The sequence below is a fragment of the Phyllopteryx taeniolatus genome, unplaced genomic scaffold (genome assembly GCF_024500385.1).
Source record: "Phyllopteryx taeniolatus isolate TA_2022b unplaced genomic scaffold, UOR_Ptae_1.2 contig_43, whole genome shotgun sequence".
In the NCBI taxonomy this organism is placed as follows: Eukaryota; Metazoa; Chordata; class Actinopteri; order Syngnathiformes; family Syngnathidae; genus Phyllopteryx; species Phyllopteryx taeniolatus.
Genome location: NW_026903371.1, coordinates 18,657 through 43,760, shown reverse-complemented (window position 1 = coordinate 43,760; position 25,104 = coordinate 18,657). Strand labels below are relative to the sequence as shown.

At 45.1% G+C, this 25,104-nt stretch overlaps 1 protein-coding gene across 1 annotated transcript in view; it reads left to right on the top strand.

The window, feature by feature from the left end:
• LOC133473745 (MBT domain-containing protein 1-like) overlaps positions 1-25,104 on the top strand; it is an 83,304-nt gene that overhangs the window by 41,835 nt on the left and 16,365 nt on the right. The window contains exons 7-8 of the mRNA XM_061765345.1: positions 15,516-15,650; positions 15,742-15,830. Of these exons, the coding sequence (XP_061621329.1) occupies positions 15,516-15,650; positions 15,742-15,830 (224 nt within the window). The remainder of the gene's footprint in view (positions 1-15,515; positions 15,651-15,741; positions 15,831-25,104) is intronic.

Below are 25,104 nucleotides of genomic sequence, written 5' to 3'. Positions count from 1 at the left end.
CCAGAGCCCTGACTTAAACCCAATTGAGCATCTCTGTAGAGACCTGAAAATGGCTGTCCACCAACATTCACCATCCAACCTGACTGAACTGGATAGAATCTGCAAGGAGGAATGGCAGACGATCCCCAAATCCAGGTGTGGAAAAACTTGTTGCATCATTCTCAAAAAGGCTCATGGCTGTATTCGCTCAAAAGGGTGAGTCTGCTAAATACTGAGGAAAGGGTCTGAATAGTGTTGTGATATTTATTTTTTTATTTTCTAATAAATCTGCAAAAATGTCAACAATTCCGTTTTAAATTTAAAAAAAAATAAATAAAACGGATGATACAATGCAGACCCCATTGTGACCCCACAGATTATTTACAACCAAGGAACAACCCCCTCTGCAAGACAACAAGCATTCATTAATGCATGTGATTTGGCAGTTTTGGATGGCACCTGGGAGTGGCTCAATGGTGGAGAACTCCTCTTGGTCTGAACATAGAAAAGAATTAGTACAAAATCCCATCCATCTCCCAACAACTCCTGAATTTAAATCGTCTGCCAAATTTTACAACTACAAAGACAATTTGGTCCTGTGCTTTAATTTGTATTAAAACAGCTAGTTAACACCTGGTGGTGGTTTGTCTGGACCAATTTCTCCTGTTAACATTTTAGTGTTGTTGCATGTTTATAATCGTATTGAAGATTAAAAGTTCTAATTTAGCAAAATATTAAGTGTGTTGTAGAACAATGACTGAATGAATACCTACATTTGATGTAACTGGTTTAACTTGGTGTTATTCCCATTGAATTTTATTCATGGACACAAACACGGTTATCTGATTAAAGTCTTTTTTTTTTTTTTTTTTCTTTTTTTTAGAAACCAAGCCAATTTACATTACGACCATTTAAATAGGAGGAAAAATATTCCCATCTCTTCCTTATCCTACAACTCCACATCTGCTAAAAATTATCCTCCATTTACTAATCCTTTCCACTTGCCTCTGCTTTTCTGTTCAACTTATCTGCCAATCTTACTTTTCCTCAATTTCCTCTTAATTTTCTTACCTTCTCTTCAATTATTTATTTTTCCTGTTTTGTTTCACTCCTCTAATGCACACACTCGTGCTGTAAAAATAACACATGGTCTCTCTCGATTTATATAATCACAAGCCTCTAAGACACCTTCTTTGATATGTATTACCGCCAGTTGATTTGTTGTTATTATTTTACTTTTATCCTTATTCAATAATTCTCTGATTAGGGCATTTGGCCCAGGTTGGTACAGGGGAGGGTTGGCGCACCCCTCCCCTATCTGTGATTTTTCACACGTGTCTGTAAAAGGGTCCGGGGGCTTATGTTCCGAGGGACGGGGGAGGGCCCTGCCTCCACCACTCGGAACCTCCCGAATGGGACGTGTGAGTATCATGAGGTTCCTGTGAACACAATTTATATTTCAACGTCTCCGATTACTTTCTTTGTAAATCTCACCTCATCATTTAACTTTCTTAATTTTTTTCCATGTTTTGCTTTGTCGAATATAGTAGCTAATTTTGTGGATTTTGTTGTTTCCAATTGTCGTTTTTGTCTTTCTAAAATTATTAACAGTTGTTGTTTGGTGGGAGCCGGGCCCGGATATGGACCAAGACCTCCATCAAACATGTTTGCATTTGCCCATTTGTTCAAATCTAATATTTCGGTTGCAACCTTGTTTGACGGGCACTCTTCGATTATTTTTGTAGCAAGCTTGCATATAGCGTTGCCCCAAGTCCCTTGTCCTGTATTTGCGGCGGAAGCCATTGTGCATTTCACCTCCCCATTGTATTCGGCCAGTTTGTCATAATAAAAACACACAGAAATCTGATCAGTTTTCTATAGCGCTATCCAAACAGACCCCACAATCACAATCGAAGTTGCTCACTAATTTACAGGCCAGGACTTAAACCTTCCTATGTGTTCCTTTCATTTACTGTAACGACCTAATTAGTTTTTTTTTTTTCCGATCGACTTCAAACAAACTTTCTGCTGTTTTTAAGATAATTACTTAATTATATTCTAGGAACCTTTGGCGTAAGAACTGTTTTTTTTTTCGTTCTGCTTTTAAGACCCCTGCAATTTGCCCCAAATATTTTATTCCGTGAGCGAGCCTAATTTTATCTCTCACAGGATGTCAAATTTGTTGGAGACTATTAAACCGCCATGAATGGACTACAAACAATCAAATGTTCCTTTTATCACGGAGTGGAGTCACCAATCCATCTATTTTGTGCACAGGCTTTTCAACCTAAAACCATATCCATAACCATTCTTTTTCTTCGCCTCACAGCTCCTTCTGGATATAAATCCCTTCAGATAATTTAAAATTTCTGTCGTCGCGGAGTTTGGGAATCTCAACCTTGTAGAATTTGCCAATTTTTAAAGATTTGCGTGCCAGCTGAATCTAAGGGTTTCAAACCTGTTTAGTCGGCAACACGCTGATATCCCGCCAGGGACTTTAACCCTGTCACACAGAGACGCAGACAAAAACACACTTTTCCCAACCTTTTCAATTCTTAAAAACGTACCCTTATTTGTAAGTTTGTTTGTGCCACTTAAATTTAAACAGCACTGGGAGAGAGTGAAGCGAGACGATCCGGCAGAAATTTAGAAAAAGGCTTTCTGCTTAGGAAAAGTCCCGGCCCAGGTACAACCCGTCGGCCGCACAAACCTCTATTGCCCGGTTCTCTTATTCTGGTCGAGGTTAAACTTCATTGATTCGGCCGGATGGAAAGTTTAACAATTTATTCGAAAATGCAAAGTCAAACAATAAGCTTGGAAAATGTTCAGTGCTCGGCTCTCCTCCACTTGGTTCAGAACAACGCCCATGGTGAAGAGACGCGTCCAAGCTTCAGCCTGCATGTTTTGTGGCCAAAACTGCTTCCCGTCGTGACGTCATGCAGTCTCGGACCAATCCTAGCTTCACCTGTGTATGAGGTCCGTTCGGAAATTCAGTCCGTTGCTCCCATCGCGCCCCTGGAGCGCGGCACCCAGAGACAGTGTATGCTCCACTTTCTATACTTTTACTAATGAACGTTGGCTATTGCTAGGGATACGTCAGTACATCCGCCATATAGAATGTTTCAGTTTTACTTGTATTGAGTGGCACACACACGCTAACACGCTAAAACGCGCTGAGTTGGTGAAGGGAGCGTACCCGGAGTGAACTTCCCAATGCACCCTATGTTGATATGTTATGCGTTTGTTGTGTCAGTGCGACTAACTGTAATGCAATTATATGTTTATAAGGATATCTGGATGTGTATCTATAATGGAATGTATAAAACAAAAGTGTATGCAGTGTTGTGTAAGTGTGCAACCAGTAATTTCTATCAGATTGGATGTGGGAGGGGGTCGGGGGTTAAGCTTGTGAGCCACAGCCAACAGAGTGCAATATTGTGTCAGGTCCTTAATAATGAATTAAGAGAAATGTTGTCTGGTCCTGTCTAACTCTTTGTAGGGGTTGAAGTAAATATGGAGTTTAGTTTTTCTCCACCTACGTTCTGGTTTCCTACACTTTGATTGAAAAGGCCTTTACCAACACAGTGCACCTCCATGGTGTTTTAGGTCTGCTCAAGGTTTTCTTAGTTTTAATAGGAGCAACAGCATCCATGACATTTGAGATTTTCCAGGTGAACTTGTATACAAGTTCATTGACTGTCTCTGCATTCACTGCTGGTGACACAGCTATGGTGTCCATAAACCTAGCGCTGGTACTCTCATTTATAGGCTGTACCTTTTCTTAATAGACACAGAGGTTGCCTGAATCTGTGAGAATCTGGAATTCAAATAACACACAAATGATCAGAAATAGCAAAGTCCTGAATGTCAACTGATTAAAATCTCATCATCCTCAGAGATTACTTGGTCTAAGATGTGACCTTGAGTGTGAGTTGGACTAGATGAGAGCTCAAATGTGTCCAGTATAGCAGAGTTCTTGGGATTTTTTTACCCATGCTATTGTCAACATGAATGTTAAAGTAAAATAGTTCTAGTCAGTCAGATAACTGACAGCAGTTCTGAAAATTCGTCCCTAAAATTTCCATTGTGTCTTGGAGGTCTATCAGTTATTAAAACAGTAACCTTTGTAATTTTATCACCTTTTCCGATCCAACTTTTTTTTTTTACTTCTGATCCCTTTTTGCGGCATTGAATTTTGGCTGATACCGATATCTGTCCGATCCAATATCAGCAATAATCATACATACATTACTTATTTTGTAGTATGGAATGTTAGAAAAGTCTTGATGAAGTGATATTACTCAGCGAACAATAATCAGCAACAGTAGGTATGTGGTAAAACGGACCCATTTATTATCTAGTGGGTTACTTACATACATAAAGTAACTTTAAAAATAAGGATGTACTACAATTGAATACAATAATTAGCAAATCCTGAAAAATAACTATAGTAAAACCAATAACAAAATATATATTTAAATTGCAACAGAACCACCCGCTTAACTTAAAAATAAGCATATGTAAACCAAATAAAATTAAATAAGAATACATCAGAAAACATAAAAAAAATTAAATAATGAAGTTCAATTTTTTTTTTTTAATATATATATATTTTTTTACTGTCAGTATATGGTGGGAACATTTGCATTCTCCACATGCACAGCAATACACTTTTGAACTTCATGATGCAAATGGGGTTTAGTTTTATTGACAATCGCTGTGCACATCTTGGCCTCTTTCGGTCAGTGTGATACACGCAATGAGATTAACATTTGCAGTAACAAAGAAAGTAGAAGTCACGAGCTAATACAACTCGTTTTTCAGATTTTGAAGAATATATGACAGAGATTATATTGCCTATTTATATGTGGCATTTGTGTAGCAATATTTGAGAGATATGTGTTAAGAGTTCAATGCTAATTTATGTTAGCTCCTCAATGGTGTTTTTCATTCATTGTTTGTTAGCTTTGAGCTAGGGATTTAAAAAAAAAAAAAAAATAATAATAATAATTTTATGAACAGAAATGGAGAAACGAAGGCTCTGATGTATTTGAACATTCAATAGGTGTAATTGTTTTGTAACGTGAGTTAAGTTTTACAGTCAACATAAACTGAAGTGTAAATAAATTACTTTAAGTAAGCAACATTAATTCTTACTCCTTACTACTATGTTAGCACCTTAGCAACCTCTAGTTGTGATCACGTGGGATCTGCATGCCATCCAGGTGCTTTTAGTAAAGCCAAATAAAAGTGCTGGAGTGGAGCATGGAATGAACTGCTTGTATCAGAGTGGTAAACTTTGATTTCATAGTCGGTCTGATCCGATGCTCGTTTTTTGCTGATGGGACAGATTTGCGATCTGAAAGATCAGGTCGGGACATCCATAGCTATTACTAAAAAATAAAGATAATGAAAAGATCTAAAAAGCCACCTCATCTGGCTCCTCTCGATGTGGAGGAGCAGCGGCTCTACTCTGAGATCCTCCTGGATGACCGAGCTTCTCACCCTATCTCTAAGGAAGAGCCCGGACACCCTGCAGAGGAAACTAATTTCGGCCGCTTGTATCCGGGATCTGGTACTTTCGGTCACGACCCACAGCTCGTGACCATAGGTGAGGGTAGGAACGTAGATCGACCGGTAAATCAAGAGCTTCGCCTTTCGGCTTAGGTCCTTCTTACTGAGTCCGATATGCGGACCAAACTCTGACTCCGGTCGTACAAGGACCAAACAGCTCGTATCAGGGGGTTCGGTACCCCATACCCCCGAAGCACCCACCACAGGACCCCCCGAACGACATGGTCGAACGCCTTCTCCAAGTCCACAAAACACATGTATACTGGTTGGACGAACTCCCATGCACCCTCGAGGACCCTGCCGATGGTGTAGAGCTGGTCCACTGTTGCACGGCCAGGACGAAAACCACACTGCTCCTCCTGAATCTGCGATTCAACTTCCTGATGGACCCTCCTCTCCAGCACCCCCGAATAGACCTTGCCAGGGAGGCTGAGGAGTATGATCCCTCTATAGTTGGAACACATCCTCCGGTCCCCCTTCTTAAAAAGGGGGGCCACCACCCCAGTCTGCCAATCCAGAGGCACTGTCCCAGATGTCCACGCGATGTTGGACACCCTGAACTGGTCGCCAGCCAATCACCGGGGACATCTAAACAACCATTTGCACTCACATTTACACCGACAGGCAATAATTATTCTTAAGCACTTTATTTGAACACGTAATACTTTCTTTTTATTTACTTGCTGTTATTTTGAAATTCACAGCCCTACTTTTATTTAGTAAATGAGAAAACACACAGTTGTGCTCATATGTTTGACTACCCAGGCAGAATTTATAACATGGGTACAAGTGTTTAAAAAAACCATGAAGGGCCAGGCGAAATACATTTAATTTTATTTTAATGGGATTCAAATTAAACTGTCAAGTATTTCAGAAAAGCATTATGAACAAAACATAACCATAAAGAAATTAATGGTTGTTGTTCAGTCATCAGTTGTAAAAAAAAAAAAAAACTCACAAATTCTGCCAGGATATTTAAACTTATGAGCACAACTGTACATATTATGCAGTCATACGTACCCTTGTCATATTGAAATGAAAGTGTAGGCTACACTTTTTTCATAACCGCTAGGTCGCGGTGGCATATTAGAATAAAAGTGTAGACCTTTCTCATAACCTCTGTGGCGGTGGCATATTGGAATGAAAATGTATACCTTTCTCATATCTAGATGTCGGTGGCATATTAGAATAAAAGTGTACACCTGGAATGAAGGTGTACAGCTTTTTCATAACCTCTAGATGGTGGCATACATTTATAAAATGTGAAAGTTCTTCCCACTTTCCCTTATACCTATGCATAATGCGCACTATTGACTTTCTACAATGTTTGGGGGGGAAAATGTGCATTATACACAAGAAATTAGTGTTTTATTTGTTTCTTCGCTGATTCTCTTCAAATGTAATGTCTACACCTAAAAAAAAAAAACACATCACAGAGCCTACTCAGAAAAAGAAATAATTTTACAATCTCACAAATCGGAGGAAAAGAAACTATGTAGGAGTCCCATGATTATTTTATTTGTTACTTGGCTGTTTCTGAACCTGCATTGCCTTTAAGAGTGTTCCTGCTTTTCTGACTTACTTTGAATTTTTGGACTCTAGCAAATAAATCACTGTTAGTACGCAGTACTTTTTAATGTTAGTTAGAATAGCTGCAATTTTTTTGTATACAGCAGAATTCATGGTTCCATTTTTTACAGAAAGTCTTCCAGGTTCTGAAGAAGCAAAACAGCCCCAAGCCATCACACTAACACCACCAAATTTTACTGTTGGTATGGTGTTCATTTTCTAAAATGCAGTGTTACGTTTACGCCACATGTAATGGGACACACACTTTTCAAAAAGTTAAACTTTTGTCTCGTCAGACCACAGAGTATTTCCCCAAAAATCTTGGTGATCATCAAGATGTTTCTGGCAAAATTGTGATGAGCCCTAATGTACGTTTTGCTCAGCAGTGGGTTTTCTCTTGGAACGCTGCCATGCAGGCCATTTTTGCCCAGTCTCTTTCTTATGGTGGAGTCATGAACACTGACCTTAACTGAGGCAAGTGAGGCCTGCAGTTCTTTGGATGATGTTGTGGGGACCTCTTGGATGAGTCATCGCTGTGCTGTTGGGTTAATTTTGGAAGGCCGGCCACTCCTGATAAGATTCGCCACTGTTCTCTGTTTTCGCCATTTGTAAATTATGGCTCTCACTGGTGTTTGTTGGAGTCCCAAAGCTTTAGAATTTGCTTTATAACCTTTTTGACATTGATAGATCTCAATTTCTTATTTGTTCATGATTTTCTTTAGACCTCTGTATAATGTGTAGCTTTTGAGGATCTTTTGGTCTGCTTCACTTTGTCAGGCAGATCCTATTTAAGAGATTTTTTATTTATTTATTTTGTTTATTTTTTATTTTATTGAGAAAAGATGTGGCAGTCCCCTCCTTGAGCCGTCACCTTATCATTGTGTGTCCCAATGATCCTAGGAGCTAAGTTGTCTGGGGCCTTATGCCCCTAGCAGGGTCACCCATGGCAAACAGGTCCTAGGTGAGGGACCAGACAAAGCACGGCTCCAAAAACCCCTATGACGAGTACAATATGGATTCAGGTTTCCCTTGCCCGGACGCGGGTCACCGGGGCACCCCTCTGGAGCCAGGCCCGGAGGTGGGGCTCGAAGGCACCCATGTGGCCCGGCCGGGCACAGCCCGAAAGGGTAACGTGGGTCCCCCTTCCCATGGGCTCACCACCTGTGGGAGGGGCAATAGGGGTCGGGTGCAGTGTGAGCTGGGCGGTGGCCGAAGGCGAGGACCTTGGCGATCCGATCCCCAGCTACAGAAGCTGGCTCTAGGGACGTGGAATGTCACTTCTCTGGCAGCGAAGGAGCCCGAGCTGGTGTGTGAGGTCGAGAAGTTCCCACTAGATATAGTCGGACTCGCCTCCACGCACAGCTTGGGCTCTGGTCCCAGTCCTCTCAAGAGGAGTTGCCCACAGTGAGAGGCGCCGAGCAGATGTGGGTAAACTTATTGCTCCTCGGCTCGGCGCCTGTACGTTGGGGTTCACCCCGGTGGACGAGAGGGTAGCCTCCCTCCGCCTTCGGGTGGGGGGACGGGTCCTGACTGTTGTTTGTGCCTATGCACCAAACAGCAGTTCAGAGTACCCACCCTTTTTGGAACCCTTGGAGGGGGTGCTAGAGAGCGCTCCCGCTGGGGACTCCATCGGTCTGCTGGGGGACTTCAATGCTCACGTGGGCAATGACAGTGAGGCCTGGAAGTAATTGGGAGTAACGGCCCCCCGATCAGAACCCGAGCGATATTCTGTTATTGGACTTCTGTGCTCATCACGGATTGTCCATAACGCACACAATGTTCAAGCATAAGGGTGTCCACAAGTGCACTTGGCACCAGGACCCCCTAGGTCGCAGTTCGATGATCGACTTTGTGGTCGTGTCATCGGACTTGCGGCCGCATGTCTTGGAGACTCGGGTAAAGAGAGGGGCGGAACTGTCAACTGATCATCACCTGGTGGTGAGTTGACTCCGATGGTGGGGGAAGATGCCGGTCCGACGTGGCAGGCCCAAACGTGGGTGCATGGGAGTTTGCCCAATCAGTCTACATGTGTTTTGTGGACTTGGTGAAGGCGTTCGACCGTGTCCCTTGGGTGGTCCTGTGGGGGGTGCTTCGGGAGTTTGGGGTACCAAACCCCCTGATATGGGCTGTTCGGTCAATGTACGACCGGAGTCAGAGTTTGGTCCGCATATCCGGCAGTAAGTAGGACTTGTTTCCGGTGAGGGTTGGACTCCGCCAAGGCTGCCCTTTGTCACCGATTCTGTTCATAACTTTTATGGACAATTTCTAGGCGCAGCCGAGGCGTAAAGGGGGTCCGGTTTTGTGGCCTCAGTATTGCATCTCTGCTTTTTGCTGATGATGTGGTTCTGTTGTCTTCATCAAGCCGTGACCTCCAACTCTCACTGGAGCAGTTCGCACCCGAGTGTGAAGCGGCTGGGAGGAGAATCAGCACCTCCAAATCTGAGACTATGGTCCTCAGTCGGAAAAGGGTGGCGTGCCCTCGCCAGGTCGGGGATGAGATCCTGCCCTAAGTGGAGGAGTTCAAGTATCTTGGGGTCTTGTTCACGAGTGAGGGAAGAATGGAACGGGACATTGACAGGCGGATTGGTGCAGTGATGGAGACTTTGTATCGATCCGTTGTGGTAAAGAAGGAGCTAAGCCGAAAGGCGAAGTTCTCGATTTACCGATCGATCTACGTTCCTACCTTCACCTATGGTCACGAGCTGTGGGTCGTGACCGAAAGAACAAGATCCAGGATACAGGTGGCCGAAATGAGTTTCCTCCGCAGAGTTTCTCCCTTAGCGATAGGGTGAGAAGCTCGGTCATCCGGGAGGATCTCAGAGTAGAGCCGCTGCTCCTTCGAGTACGAGAGGAGCCAGATGAGGTGGCTGGGGCATCTGATTCGGATGCCTCCCGGACGTCTCCCTGGTGAGGTGTTCCGGGTACGTTTCACCGGGAGGAGACCCCGGGGACGACCCAGGACCCAGGAGAGACTACGTCGTTCGGCTGGCCTTCGAACGCCTCGGGATCCCCCCCGAAAGAGTTGGATGAAGTGGCTGGGGAGAGGGAAGTCTGGGCGTCCCTGCTAAAGCTACTGCCCCCGCGACCCGACCTCTGATAAGCGGTAGAAAATAGATGGATGGATGAAGATGTGGCAGTATCAGACCTGGGTGGTTAGAGAAATTGAACTTAGTCCATAAGGAGCCATTCAAAATTTCTAAAGCTCTGAAGAATCAACATGGTTTAGAAAAATAACTTTTAAAAATATCTGCAGGTTAGGCATTATTTTAACACATCTGAAAGAACACTCTAAAGAAGAGAATCTGAGTTACTACAGGAGTTTATATGAAGACTTAAATCCATGGGATGCAACAAAATTACTTCAAAATTGGATAAGGGTATAAGATTATCCAGACATGAGAACACCAACTACATAAAGAAAAAATGGGTGACTTTTCTCACATTGAAACTTTTTAGTTCAAGATAAGCAATATTCTAAATCTTTGGTTGTAAATATTAGTAGGCTAACTTAAGCTGTCAGACCATTTAAATTTTTTTTTAAAAGCAGGATAGAGTGGTCTAAATTCATCAACACTTCAAATTTACGTTGCTGTAATATACTTAAATTAGGTGCCAAGCGGCATCGGGCCTTGTCTACCCCAATGATGTGCTGCTCCTAGCCGCTGGGAAAGCCTGTGAGCCTAAATAATCGGCTGGATGGGGAATTGAAGCATTTTACGAAGCGGGAGAAAAACAAAATTAAATTAAATCATATTAAATTTATTCATATACCACTTTTCATACATTAAACATACGTGCAAATCAGTTGCCTTGTGGCGAAATCCGCCGTTTTGAACTCAAACTAGGCCATTTACGTGAATCGTATATATATGGGGGTCACCGTCGCTGTCGGTTTTTATCAATTATTATCTTATTTATCAACTATTTCGTGCGGGAGACTACGACTTCAACTTCCGCATTGGGCACTGTTTGCGCCAATCTAATTTAAGCGCTAGTGACGTTAAAGTTGAGTTCACCAATCAAACGACAAAAGAAAGTCACATGACCTCACAGAACGTCTTCTATTGGGCTTCCTGGGTGTAGGTATTAACACTAGATAAGACAGCCCGGCTGATCATCGTGGCTAAATGGCCACCATTTTGGGAAGCGCCTTGTCAGTGCAAATCAATACCAGCTGGTTCACTCCTAACTGATGGCCTACAAAATGTTCTCATTGCCAAGGTCTGAGTCAAGACACATCTCATGAGGGGTAAGAGCAGAGAGCTGTCTCAAGATCATTGCAAAACATAATGATTACATTGGTTACAGGCGAATATCTAAGCTTCTGAACGTTCCAGTGAGCACGGTTGGGGCCACAATATATAAGTAGAAAGCCAATCATACCACCATAAATTTGCATCGATCAGGTGTTCCTCACAAGATTTCTGACAGAGGAGTGCAACGAATAATCAGAAGAGTTGTCCAAGAGCCAAGGATCACTTATGGAGAGCTTAAAAAAAACCTGGAATTAGCAGGTACTGTTGTCACAAGGAAAACCGTGCGTAATGTACTCTGCCGCCATGGCCTGTATGCACGCTCACCACGCAAGACCCATTGCTGGGTAGAAAAAAAAAGTATGTCAAAGCTCGTTTAAAGTTTGCTGAATAACATATGGAAAAACCAGTTAAATACTGGGAGAATAAAATCTGGATGAGAGCAAAATTTAACTCTTTGGATTCCATAATGCACACCACGTTTGGAGGAGAAACGGTACTGCACATCACCCTAAAAACGCCATACCAACAGTGAGGTTCGGAGGTGGGAACATGATGGTGTGGGGCTGCCTAACTCAAAATGGTACTGGTAAACTTCACATTATTGAAGGATGACATTCTTGACAAAATCTGCAAACAAAGGCTTTTGTAGTAAGTACTAAATAAATACCAGCTGGCGTGTTAAATACTTTTTCCCTTTGTCATTTCACATTATTACCCACAACTTAATTTCTGAGTTTATTTGTTCCCCTTTCTTTGTATGTATGGATTACTTGGGTTGTTTACAACATCTGGGGAAATATTCATGTCAATAGCACCTTTGGAAATATATTTAATGAGGTAAATGGTGATGTGTTAAATACTTATTTCAGCCGCTGTACATCTGGATGTATTAAACAACTCAGGACAGAGCACCTTTTTGTTTGAAGCCACTCACTTTTCAAGGGAGCAAAAGTATTGGAACATACATTAAATTAAAGTGAAGAACATTTAATATTTGGTGCCATGACCCTTACTTGCAATAACTGAATCAAGCTTGTGACCCATTGACTTCACCAGACTGCATTCTTCAGTTGAAATGCTTTTCCAGGTCTTTACTGCAGCCTCTTTCAGTTCTTGTTTGTTTCTCGGGGTTTCTCCCTTCAGTCTCCTCTTCAGGAGGTAAAATGCATGGTCTGTTGGGTTAAGGTCCGGTGATTGACTTGGCCAAAGTAAGAACTTCCACTTTTTTTCCCCTGATGAAGTCCCTTGTGTTGGCAGTGTGTTTTGGGGCATTGTCTTATTGCATGATGAAGCCTCCGCCGATTAGTTTGGATGCATTTTTCTGTAAATTGCCAGACAAAATACTTTTTTAGACTTCAGAATTAATATTTTTGCTACAATCATGAGTTTCATCATCAATAAAGAGTAGTGAGCCCGTTCCAGAAGCAGCCATGTAAGCCCAAGCCATGACATTACCTCCACCATGCTTCACAGAGGAGCTTGTGTTTTAGATAATAAGCAGATCCTTTCTTTCTCCATACTCTGGCCTTTCCATCACTTTGGTAGAGGTTAATTTTTCAGTTTTTCTTTTTCGGGACATTCCAAATTGTTCTATTGTCTCTGATCAATGTTTGTCAAGAGCTCTGATCGATCTTCCCTCTTCAAAGCTTCAAAATGGTTTGCTTTTCTCCCATAGACACCTCTCTGGTCTTCATGTTTGCGTAACAGCAAATCCAGCTTTCACAGGTGAAACGAAACCCAAAGCTAAAAACAAGCACTAATGTTTAAGCAATCAAGCTAACAGGCAAAACCTGAGCAACAGGTAACACCAGTCACGTTCCAATACTTTTGCTCACTTGAAAAGTGGGTGGCTTCAAACATGAGGTGTTCTCTCTTTTGTTTCATGTAAATATGAAATACAAGCTGGAACTCTGAACCTTTGTCTCATATTCATCTTTTGATCTGAAATTCAAAAGTCATATACAACAAAAACAAAGGAATTGACCTTGCTGTTCCAATACCTTTGGAGGGGACTGTAAATGCAACTGTTGTCACTGGAACATCAAGCTGCTTGGAGATGGTCTTGTACCTTTAACGTGATTGTCAATAATTTTCTTTCTGGTCTCCTGAGACAACTTTCCTTCGCATCCTCTGATCCATGTTTAATGTGGTACAAACTGTTAGAATAAATGTACATTAGTTATCCCATATTTACTCTTATAGTATTGGAAAGCATTTATTCAGCAATATAACCTTGTTTGTATCATAAAAGTTGACGTAGTCTGTGAAGAGGACTGTGCCCTCATCAAAAGATAGCGGCTGTAACATTTTGCGGTCAAAGGTTAAAGCAATCAGCGCTGATGACACATCTGCATCTGCACAATCAGTCATATATGTGATTGTTTAATATTGCTGCTGTGTGTGCCCTTATCTCAAGATAGCAGCAGCAACGTTTGTGTAATTAGGAACAGCCCTAAGGAAATAAAAAGAGGGGGATCGGCAGAGTGTGCTCAGAGCGGTAGGAGATTGTTACTGCGAACAATTCAGTCCGTTCTCCTCGGGAGTAAAAGAACCATCTCTTGTCTTCCTTCCTTGTTTATTGTTTATTAAATGTTCTAGGTTGTTTGAACCTGACACAAACCATGTCACCAACACAGCACAGTGATTACTTGTCACCCTTTAAATAGACTGACTGAGTTATTACAAGTTTGAAAAGACCTGTACTAATTTGAGGACACACCTTGTTTGAACGTGTCGCTGTAGTCAACTTATTTTCAATACATTCTAGGGGTACCATTATTTTTGTCCAGGCCTGTTTCATGAATTTGAGTTTTTTTAAAATTATTTTTGTATTTTTTGTTTTTTACTAGAACTACAATTCAAAAGCAATGTCTGGTTTTAATTGGTTAATTTTCATTGCATTTTATTTATTTTAACTTTTGTCAGATTCAAGTTATTTCTGTGACCACTGTGGGATACCAAAATTTTTGTCCATTTGTGTACCATTGCACAACAGCTATAGCACCCCAAAATTATGCTAAAGCGCTAATTTAATATTCTGAAAAATTGCGTATTTATTATGTGGTTATATTAAAATTGTACAAACACCTCACAATGACCGTGTGTGCAAATCAAAGTCCAGCATTGCATATCAAGTCTGCAAGCAGTGCCCATCAAAGTCCGCCTCTGTCACACAAAGCCCACTGGTCACATCACCACCATGCAACCTACAGAAACGCCTATGTCATCCATAGGAACTGTTTTCAAACGTCTTAGAGGTATTTGTGACGCAATCAATACAAAATTGAGCTGGTGAAACCCCGTTTATACATGTGGACTTGACCCATGTGGGATGACGTGGCTTTGTCTTATTTCCTCTACAAGGCATTTTAAGGATCAATTTAAAAATAAAAACCAAGCCTGTTAAAATGTTTGACAATCACTATTTTCACTAGTCATTGTCTTAAAAAAACATCCAGACCTTCAATATAGGCAAAAATTAAACCGCAGAATACATATAGTAGTTCAATGAGGAAATGTCATCATCGCCTTCTGTATTTGATGTGTCAGGCTGTGACGTGTGATGTGGGCGGGTCAAAATCTGGCTGAAAATCAAATCACTATTTTGGGGGGACTTTTTTTCTGCAGACATCATTTGTAAGTCCAGAACTATGGAGTGCCAATGTTGACAGGATAAGCTTGGTCTTTTAACTGTTGCACATATCTTGATTTTAGAACTTAGATGCAACTTACATGTTAACGGTGTGATACGGTCTCTAAAACTTACCTAAAAATAACCTAAAAAACAGGACTGCTTTCCTTGACATGCACATTGTGTTTTCAAGGGGACGTTATTGTTTTGAGTCACTAAAGTATGGCGTAACATTGTTTTACAAAGTCACAGTTTACCATGGAATAAAAAAACAAACATGCAATTTCTTTAGTCGCTTCTCTCAACCATGTGTGTGCTATGTGCCTCTGTGTGGTACTAGAGCAGCGTGCACTGCAGCACAGGCAAATAAGAGCAGCCAAACAGTTTTCACGCAGCAAAAAAGTACATTGGTTTCATATTGACCAATGTCGATTTATCGGTTATATGCCTGATAAGTAGGCCTGTCAATAAATCGGTCGGGTACTAACATCTGCTTCTTTCCATAGGCTTCAAGGCTCTCCTGCGTTATGAAGGTTTTGACATTGACAGCAGTAAGGACTTCTGGTGTAATCTCTGTATCCCAGAGGTTCATCCTGTGGGCTGGTGTGCCTCTAGTGGAAAACCTCTTGTACCTCCAAAAAGTGAGCTCGAGCCCGTCAAGCTGTACTCCTCTGTGATGTCTTTTTTGTCAGGCTGGTAGTCGTATGAGTTTTTATGCAATATATTTTGCAGGCATACAGCATAAGCATTCTAACTGGAAGGCATTTCTTGTCAAGCGTCTCACTGGAGCAAAAACACTGCCACCCGACTTTAATGCCAAGGTGAGATCGAAACAGTAACTTAACCAGCATGTCATATATGCATACATGTGTGTGAATATATATTGCACAATGCTGTGAAAACGTATTTGGCCCATTCCTGATGTATGTATTTATTTATTGTATTTATTTTTGCACATCCAATCCCAATTTAAAACTAGAGCTGTGAGCATTTTAAGGGCCTTTGCATCCCTGGCCACGTTGGGGTACTGGCACAGTTGGGGTACTGACACATTGTGGATCCAATGAATACAAATGCACACCACATTTTTAAGATTTATAGTCGTGTAAAATGGTGATAACGGTAAATATTTTTTTTTAAACTCCACAATTATGAAGTGCTTTTGTATTCGTGTATCACATAAAATGTCAACAAAATACATGCCAGTTTTTGATTATAAGGTTACAAAATGTGAATGGGTGAAGGGGTATGAATACTTGTCAAAGGCACTACTTGTCATGCAGGAATAACAGCATGAAGTTTTGTGTGTGCCATGTGTTCCAGTGGGTGGCGCTGTGACGCGAACAAATAATTGTAGATGTATTCCGGCCGGGATACTCATCAAGTGTATGACATTTTGAAAAGATAATGGGCAATTGTGGTGAAGTGAAAACCGCTTTTGTCGTCATGGCGAAACAAAGTTTGGCTTGTCGCCATGGCAACAGCGTTCAACGAAATAAGGTTTTAATACCTTTTCATGTTCAACATCTTTAGATAAAATGCGCACAGTTTGAAGTTGATCAGATTAGATGGGTAGGAGTTCATTAAATCCAAAATCCAAATCATCTGTAAAAGGGGATAAAATAGGGCAGAATTCGAAAGTAAATAAAAGATGGCAGACTTATGTTAGGTTTAGGGTATGGCCCCAAGAGACTTCTTTGTAGGTCTTGGGCTGTTACATAGGCCAACCAATTTTGGTAGACCTAGGTGATGTATGTCAAACTCTGACCCAGGGGCCAAATGTGGCCCACGATGTAATTATATTTGGCCTGCAAGACTATATCAATTGTATATTAGAGCTGGCCCGCAAGTACATAGTGCATGGACTGTTAGCTAATATTACAAATCCTAGAATGGTTTGGGAGTGTGTTGGCGCATCAGTCGAGACGGGCAAATGCCCCCTCCTTTTCTGTTGTGGTCGGTAGCAACCATGCTACCAGTCTTCTTGGGCAAATTTACATCTCCCCTGCCCAAAAATGGCCAAACAAAAGATGGAAAACAGGAGCTTTAAAAATAGGTGGGAAGAAGATTACCGGTGTCTGTTCACCAAAGTAAAGGACAGACCTTTTTGTCTTGCCTGCGGACTCGTGGCTATAACGAAAGAATAAAACATAGCTAGAATGCATGTTGTCTTGATGCATTTTTTTCAACTCCTAAGCGGGGACTGTTAATTGTTTAGAGATGCACCAAAACCAAAAATGAGGAACCAAAGGCCATACATCCCTTTTCTTCCGCTTATCCGAGGTCAGGTCGCAGGAGCAGCAGCTTAAGCAGGGAAGCCCAGACTTCCCTCTCCCCAGCCACTTCGTCCAGCTCTTCTGGAGTAATCCCGAGGTATTCCCAGGCCAGCCGAGAGACACAATCTCTCCTTGTCCTGGGTCGTCCCTGGGGCCTCCTCCCTGTTGGACGTGCCCGGAACACCTCACCAGGGGGGCATCCTAATCAGATGCCCGAGCCACCTCATCTGGCTCCTCTCGATGCGGAGGAGCAGCAGCTCGACTTTGAGACCCTCCCGGATGACCAAGCTTCTCACCTTATCTATAAGGTAGAGCCCGGACACCCTGTGAAGGAAAGTAATTTCGGCCACTTGTATCCACGATCACAGAATGGTATGGTATGACGCACAGCTCGTGACCGTGGGTGAGTGTAGGATAGGTAAATTGAGAGGTTCGCCTTTCGGCTGAGCTCCTTGACCACGACAGACCGATACAGAGTCCATATCACTGCAGACGCTGCACCGATCCGCCTGTCGATCTCCCGCTCCATTCTTCGCTCACTTGTGAACAAGACCCCGATATACTTGAACTCCTCCACTTGCGGCAGGATCTCCTCCTCCACCCGGAGAGGGCACTCCACCCTTTTCCCACTGAGAACCATGGTCTCCGATTTGGAGGTGCTGATTTTCATCCCAGCCACTTACAGCGGCAGAAGTTAGTATTTGACACTTCACTATTTTTCTCAGTAATATATATTTACAAAGGTGCTATTGACATGAAATTGTCACCAGTTGTTGGGAACAACCCAAGTAATCCATACATACAATGAAAGTAGAACTAATACAATCAGAAAATAAGTTGTGTGTAATAATGTGACATGACACAGGGAAAAAGTATTGAACACATGAAGAAAGGGAGGTGCAAAAATGCTTGGAAAGTCAACACCTAAAATCGATCAAACCACAATCCAGCCCCTTGTCAGTGCAAATTAATATCAGCTGGTTCAGTTCTAATTGATGGCCTACAAAATGGGCTCATTGCCAAGGTGTGAGTCAAGACACATCTCATGAGGGGTAAGAGCAACGAGCTTTCTCAACACCACCGCAAAGTAATTGCTGCAAAATAACGATGGCATTGGTTACAGGCGCCATATCGAAGCGTCTGAATGTTTCAGTGAACATGGTTGGGGCCGTAGTACGTAAGTGGAAAGCCAATCATACCACCATAGATTTGCCTCGATCGGATGCTCCTCGCAGGATTTCCGACAGAGGAGTGCAAAGAATAATCAGAAGAGTTGTCCAAGAGCCAAGGACCACCTGTAGAGAGCTTCAAAAAGACCTGGCGTTAGCAGGTACTGTTGTCACAAAAAAAAAAAAGAGTAATGTACTGCGCCGCCATGGCCTGTATGCACGTTAACAACACAAGACCCCATTGTTGGGGAAAAAAAAGTATGTCAAAGCTCGTTAAAGTTTGCTGAACAACTTTTGAACAAGCCAGTTAAATACTGGGAGAATATAGTTTGGTCTGATTAGAGCAAAATTGAACTCTCTTGATGCCATAATGCATACCACGTTTGGAGGAGAAATGGTACTGCACATCACCCAAAAACACAATACAACAGTGACGTTCGGAGGTGGGAACATGATGCTGTGGAGCTGCTTTTCAAGAAATGGTACTGGTAAACTTCACATTATCGACGTAAGGATGATTGGACAAATGTACTCAGACAATTTTGACAAAAATCTGCTGCCATCTACGAGGATGATGAAAATTAAACGAGGGTGGACATTTCAGTAGGATAATGATCCAAAACATTCTGCCAAGGAAACTCTCAATTGGTTTCAAAGAAAAAAAAATAAAGCTGCTAGAATGGCCCAACCAATCACCTGACTAGAATTCAATCGAAAATCTATGGAAAGAACAGAAACTCGAGGTCCATAAAAGAAGCCCACGGAACCTTCAAGATTTGAAGACTGCTTGTGTGGAGGAATGGGCCAAAATCACACCAGAGGAATGCATGTGACTAGTTTCTCCATATAGGGGGAGTCTTGAACCTGTCATTCCAAACAAAGGCTTTTGTACAAAGTATTAAATAAATCTCAGTTGGCGTGTTCAATTTTTTTCCCCCTGTGACCATCCATCCATCCATTCTCTACCGCTTATCCGGGTCGGGTCGCGGAGGCAGTAGCTTCACCAGGGACGCCCAGACTTCCCTCTCCCCAGCCACTTCATCCAGCTCTTCCGGGGGGATCCCGAGGCGTTCCCAGGCCAGCCGAAGGATGTAGTCTCTCCAGCATGTCCTGGGTCGTCCCCGGGGTCTCCTCCCGGTTGGACATGCCCGGAACACCTCACCAGGGAGGCGTCCGGGAGGCATCCGAATCAGATGCCCCAGCCACCTCATCTGGCTCCTCTCAATGCGGAGGAGCAGCGGCTTTACTCTGAGATCCTCCCGGATGACCGAGCTTCTCACACTATCTCTAAGAAAGAGCCCGGACACCTTGCGGAGGAAACTCATTTCGGCCGCTTGTATCCGGGATCTTGTTCTTTCGGTCATGACCCACAGCTCATGACCATAGGTGAGGGTAGGAACGAAGATCGACCGGTAAATTGAGAGCTTCGCCTTTCGGCTTAGCTCTTTCTTTACCACAACGGACCGATACAAAGTCCGCATCACTGCAGATGCTGCACCGATCCGCCTGTCGATCTCCCGTTCCATTCTCCCCTCACTCGTGAACAAGACCCCAAGATACTTGAATTCCTCCACTTGGGGCAGGATCTCATCCCCGACCTGGAGATGGCATGCCACCCTTTTCCGACTGAGGACCATGGTCTCAGATTTGGAGGTGCTGATTCTCATCCCAGCCGCTTCACACTCGGCTGCGGACTGCTCCAATGAGAGTTGGAGGTCACGGCTTGATGAAGCCAACAGAACCACATCATCTGCAAAAAGCAGAGATGCAATACTGAGGCCACCAAACCGGAACCCCTCTACGCCTCGGCTGCGCCTAGAAATTCTGTCCATAAACGTTATGAACAGAATCGGCGACAAAGGGCAGCCTTGGCGTAGTCCAACCCTCACCGGGAACGAGTCCGACTTACTGCCGGATATGCGGACCAAACTCTGACTCCGGTAGTACAGGGACCGAACAGCCCGTATCAGGGGGTTCGGTACCCCATACTCCCGAAGCACTCTCCACAGGACTCCCCGAGGGACATGGTCGAACACTTTGTCCAAATCCACATAACACATGTAGACTGGTTGGGCAAACTCCAATGCACCCTCGAGGACCCTGCTGAGGGTGTAGAGCTGGTCCACTGTTCCACGGCCAGGAGGAAAACCACACTGCTCCTCCTGAATCTGAGATTCGGCTTCCGACGGACCCTCCTCTCCAGCACCCCCTGAATAGACCTTACCAGGAGGCTGAGCAGTGTGATCCCCTGTAGTTGGAACACACCCTCCGGTCCCCCTTCTTAAAAAGGGGGACCACCACCCCAGTCTGCCAATCCAGAGGCACTGTCCCCGATGTCCACGCGATGTTGCCGAGGCGTGTCAACCAGGACAGCCGCACAACTTCCAGAGCCTTTAGGAACTCCGGGCGAATCTCATCCACCCCCGGGGCCCTGCCACCGAGGAGCTTTTTAACTACCTCGGTGATAGGAGAGCCCGCCTCAGAGAACCCACACTCTGCTTCCCCATGGGAAGGCGTGTCGGTGGAATTGAGGAGGTCTTCGAAGTATTCTCCCCACCGACTCACAACGTCCCGAGTCGAGGTCTGCAGCGCCCCATCCCCACTATACACAGTGTTGGTGGTGCACTGCTTTCCTCTCCTGAGACGTCGGATGGTGGACCAGAATTTCCTCGAAGCCGTCCGGAAGTCTTTCTCCATGGCCTCACCGAACTCCTCCCATGCCCGGGTTTTTGCTTCAGCGACCACCAGAGCTGCATTCCGCTTGGCCAGCCGGTACCCATTAGCTGCCTCAGGAGTCCCACAGGCCAAAAAGACCCGATAGGACTCCTTCTTCAGCTTGACGGCATCCCTCACCGTTGGTGTCCACCAACGGGTTCGGGGATTGCCGCCACGACAGGCACCGACCACCTTACGGCCACAGCTCCGGTCGGCCGCCTCAGCAATGGAGGCGCGGAACATGGTCCACTCGGACTCGATGTCCCCCGCCTCCCCCGGAACATGAGCAAAGTTCTGTCGGAGGTGGGAGTTGAAACTCCTTCTGACAGGGGATTCTGCCAGACGTTCCCAGCAGACCCTCACAATACGTTTGGGCCTGCCACGTCGGACCGGCATCTTCCCCCACCATCGGAGCCAACTCACCACCAGGTGGTGATCAGTTGACAGCTTCGCCCCTCTCTTCACCCGAGTGTCCAAGACATGCGGCCGCAAGTCCGATAACACAACCACAAAGTCGATCATCGAACTGCGACCTAGGGTGTCCTGGTGCCAAGTGCACGTGTGGACACCCTTATGCTTGAACATGGTGTTCGTTATGGACAATCCGTGACGAGCACAGAAGTCCAATAACAGAACACCGCTCGGGTTCTGATCGGGGGGCCGTTCCTCCCAATCGCGCCCTTCCAGGTCTCACTGTCATTGCCCACGTGAGCATTGAAGTCCCCCAACAGAACAATGGAGTCCCCAGCGGGAGCGCTCTCCAGCACCCCCTCCAAGGACTCCAAAAAGGGTGGGTACTCTGAACTGCTGTTTGGTGCATAGGCACAAACAACAGTCAGGACCCGTCCCCCCACCCGAAGGCGGAGGGAGGCTACCCTCTCGTCCACCGGGGTGAACCCCAACGTACAGGCGTCGAGCCGGGGGGCAATAAGTATACCCACACCTGCTCGGCGCCTCTCACCATGGGCAACTCCAGAGTGGAAGAGAGTCCTACCCCTCTCGAGAGGACTGGTACCAGAGCCCAAGGTGTGTGTGGAGGCGAGTCCGACTATACCGAGTCGGAACTTCTCGACCTCAAAAACACCAGCTCGGGCTCCTTCCCTGCCAGAGAGGTGACATTCCACGTCCCTAGAGCCAGCTTCTGTAGCCGGGGATCGGATCGCCAAGGTCCCCGCCTTCGACCACCGCCCAGCTCACACTGCACCCGACCCCTATAGCCCCTCCCACAGGTGGTGAGCCCATGGGAAGGGGGACCCACGTTACCCTTTCGGGCTGTGCCCGGCCGGGCCCCATGGGTGCAGGCCCGGCCACCAGGCGCTTGCCTTCGAGCCCCACCACCAGGCCTAGCTCCAGTGGGGAGCCCCGGTGGCCCGCGTCCGGGCAAGGGAAAACGAAGTCCATTGTTTGTCGTCATCATTAGGGGTCTTTGAGCCGTGCTTTGTCTGGTCCCTCACCTAGGACCTGTTTGTCATGGGTGACCCTGCCATGGGCATAAAGCCCCAGACAACTTAGCTCCTAGGATCACTGGGACACACAAACCCCTCCACCACGACAAGGTGACGGCTCAAGGAGCCTGTGACAGTTCACATATTACACACAACTTAATTTCTGATCTTATTTGTTCTACTTTTGGTATTTATGGATTACTTGATTTGTTCCCAACATCTGAAGAAATTTTCATGTCAATAGCAGCTTTGGAAATATATGTAGTGAGAAAAATGGTGACGTTAAATACTTGTTTCAGTCGCTGTAACACTTGGCAGCGAACCACTCCAGCAAGAGTTGAAGATCACTGTTTGATGAAGCCATCAGAATCACATCTGCAAAAAGCAGAGACGTAAAACTGACGTCACCAAACCGGACCCCCTTAACGCCTTGTCTACACCTAGAAATTCTGTTCATGAAGGTAATGAACAGAATCGGTGACAAAGGGTAGCCTTGGCGGAGTCCAACTCTCACAGGAAACGTATTCGACTTACTGCTGGCAATGCCGGCCAAACTCTTGACATTGGCCGTACAGGGACAAACAGCCCTTATCAGGAGGTCCGGTACCCCATTCTCCCTTTTCTTGCCTTTTCCAAGTCCACAAAACACATGTAAACTGGTTGGGCGAACTCCCATGCACCCTCCAGATCCCTGTTGAGGGTGTAGAGCTGGTCCACTGTTCCATAGCCAGGATGAAAACCACACTGCTCCTCCTGAATCTGAGATTGAACTTCCAGATGGACCCTCTTCTCCAGCACCCCCGAATAGATCATACCAGGAAAGCTGAGGAGTGTGATCCCCTGTAGTTGGAACACACCCTCCTGTCCCCCTTCTTAAAAAAAAAAAAAAGGGGACCACCACCCCGGTCTGCCAATCCAGAGACACTGTCCCCGATGTCCGCGCGATAATGCTGAGGCGTGTCAAACAGGACAGCCCCACAACATCCAAAGCCTTTAGGAACGTAGGGCAGATCTCATCCACCCCTGTGGCCCTGCCACCGAGGTGGTTAAAAACGCCAGATATAGAAGAACCCACACCAGAGTCCCGAGACTCTGCTTCCTCATAGAAATGCGTGTCGGTAGAGTTGAGGAGGTCTTTGTAGTATTCGGCCCACCGACTCACAACGTCCTGAGCTTCGGTCAGCAGCTCACCATTCCGACTCTGCACAGTGTTGATGGTGCACTGCTTTCCCCCTCCTGAGATACCGGACCAGAATTTCCTTGAAGCCGTCCGGAAGTCATTCTCCATGGCCTCACCCAACTTCTCCCATACCCGTGTTTTTGCCTCAGCGACCACCAAAGCTACATTCCGCTTTGCTACCCGGTACCCATCAGTTGCCTCCTGACTCCCACAAGCCAAAACGGCACGATAAGACTCCTTCTTCAGCTTGACAGCATCCCTTACCGCTGGGGTCCATCAACGAGTTGGGGGATTCCTACCAATAACGCCCTTCCAGGTCTCACTGTCATTGCCCAGGTTAGCGTTGAAATCCCCCAGAAGAACGAGGGAGCCGCCAGCAGGGGCGCTGTCCAGCATCCCCTACAAGGATTCCAAAAAGGGTGGGTACTCTTTACTGGTATTTGGTACGTAGGCACAAAAAACAGTCAGGACCCATCCCCGTAACTGAAGGCGGAGGGATGCTCCCTTCTCATCCACTGGGGTGAACCCTAAAGTACAGGCACCGAGACGTGGGGCAATCACTATGCCCACACCTGTTCTGCGCCTCTCACCATGAGTCCACACCCTCTCGAGAAGGCTGGTACCAGAGCCCAAGCTGTGTGTCGAGGCGACCCTAACAATACCCAGTCGGAATTTCTCACCCTCACACATAAGCTCAGGTTCTTTCCCTCCCAGAGAAAAAGAACGTCCCTAGACTAGCTTCTGTAGCCGGGGTTCGGACAGCCAACATCCTCGCCTTTGGCTGCCGCCCAGTTCATATTCCATCCGACCCCTTTGGCCTCTCCCATAGGTGATGAGCCCATGGGAAGGGGGACCCACATGGCCTTTGCAGGCTGTGCCCGGCTGGGTTCCATAGGTGCAGGCCCGGCCACCAGGCGCTCGTCATCGACTTGGGCCCCGGTGATACGGTGTCTGGGTGAGGGAAAACAAAGTCCATATGTTTTATCATCATAAGGGGTTCTTTGAGCCATGTTTCATCTGGTCCCTCACTTAGGACCTGTTTGTCATGGGCAACCCTACCAGGGGCATAAAACCCCAGACAACTTAGCTCCTAGGATAAGTGGGACACACAAACCCCTCCACCACGATGAGGTGACGTCTCCAGGAGTGGAGTTCCAATATTTATATTTAAAAATACATCTTCCTTTTGAGACAAATATTAATCAAAGGCAGAGACCTCCCATGAAGTCAAAATATTTGACATTATATCTAACACTACTGTATCAAATGAAATAACCTCATTACAAGATAACTTTACCAACTATGGTTTG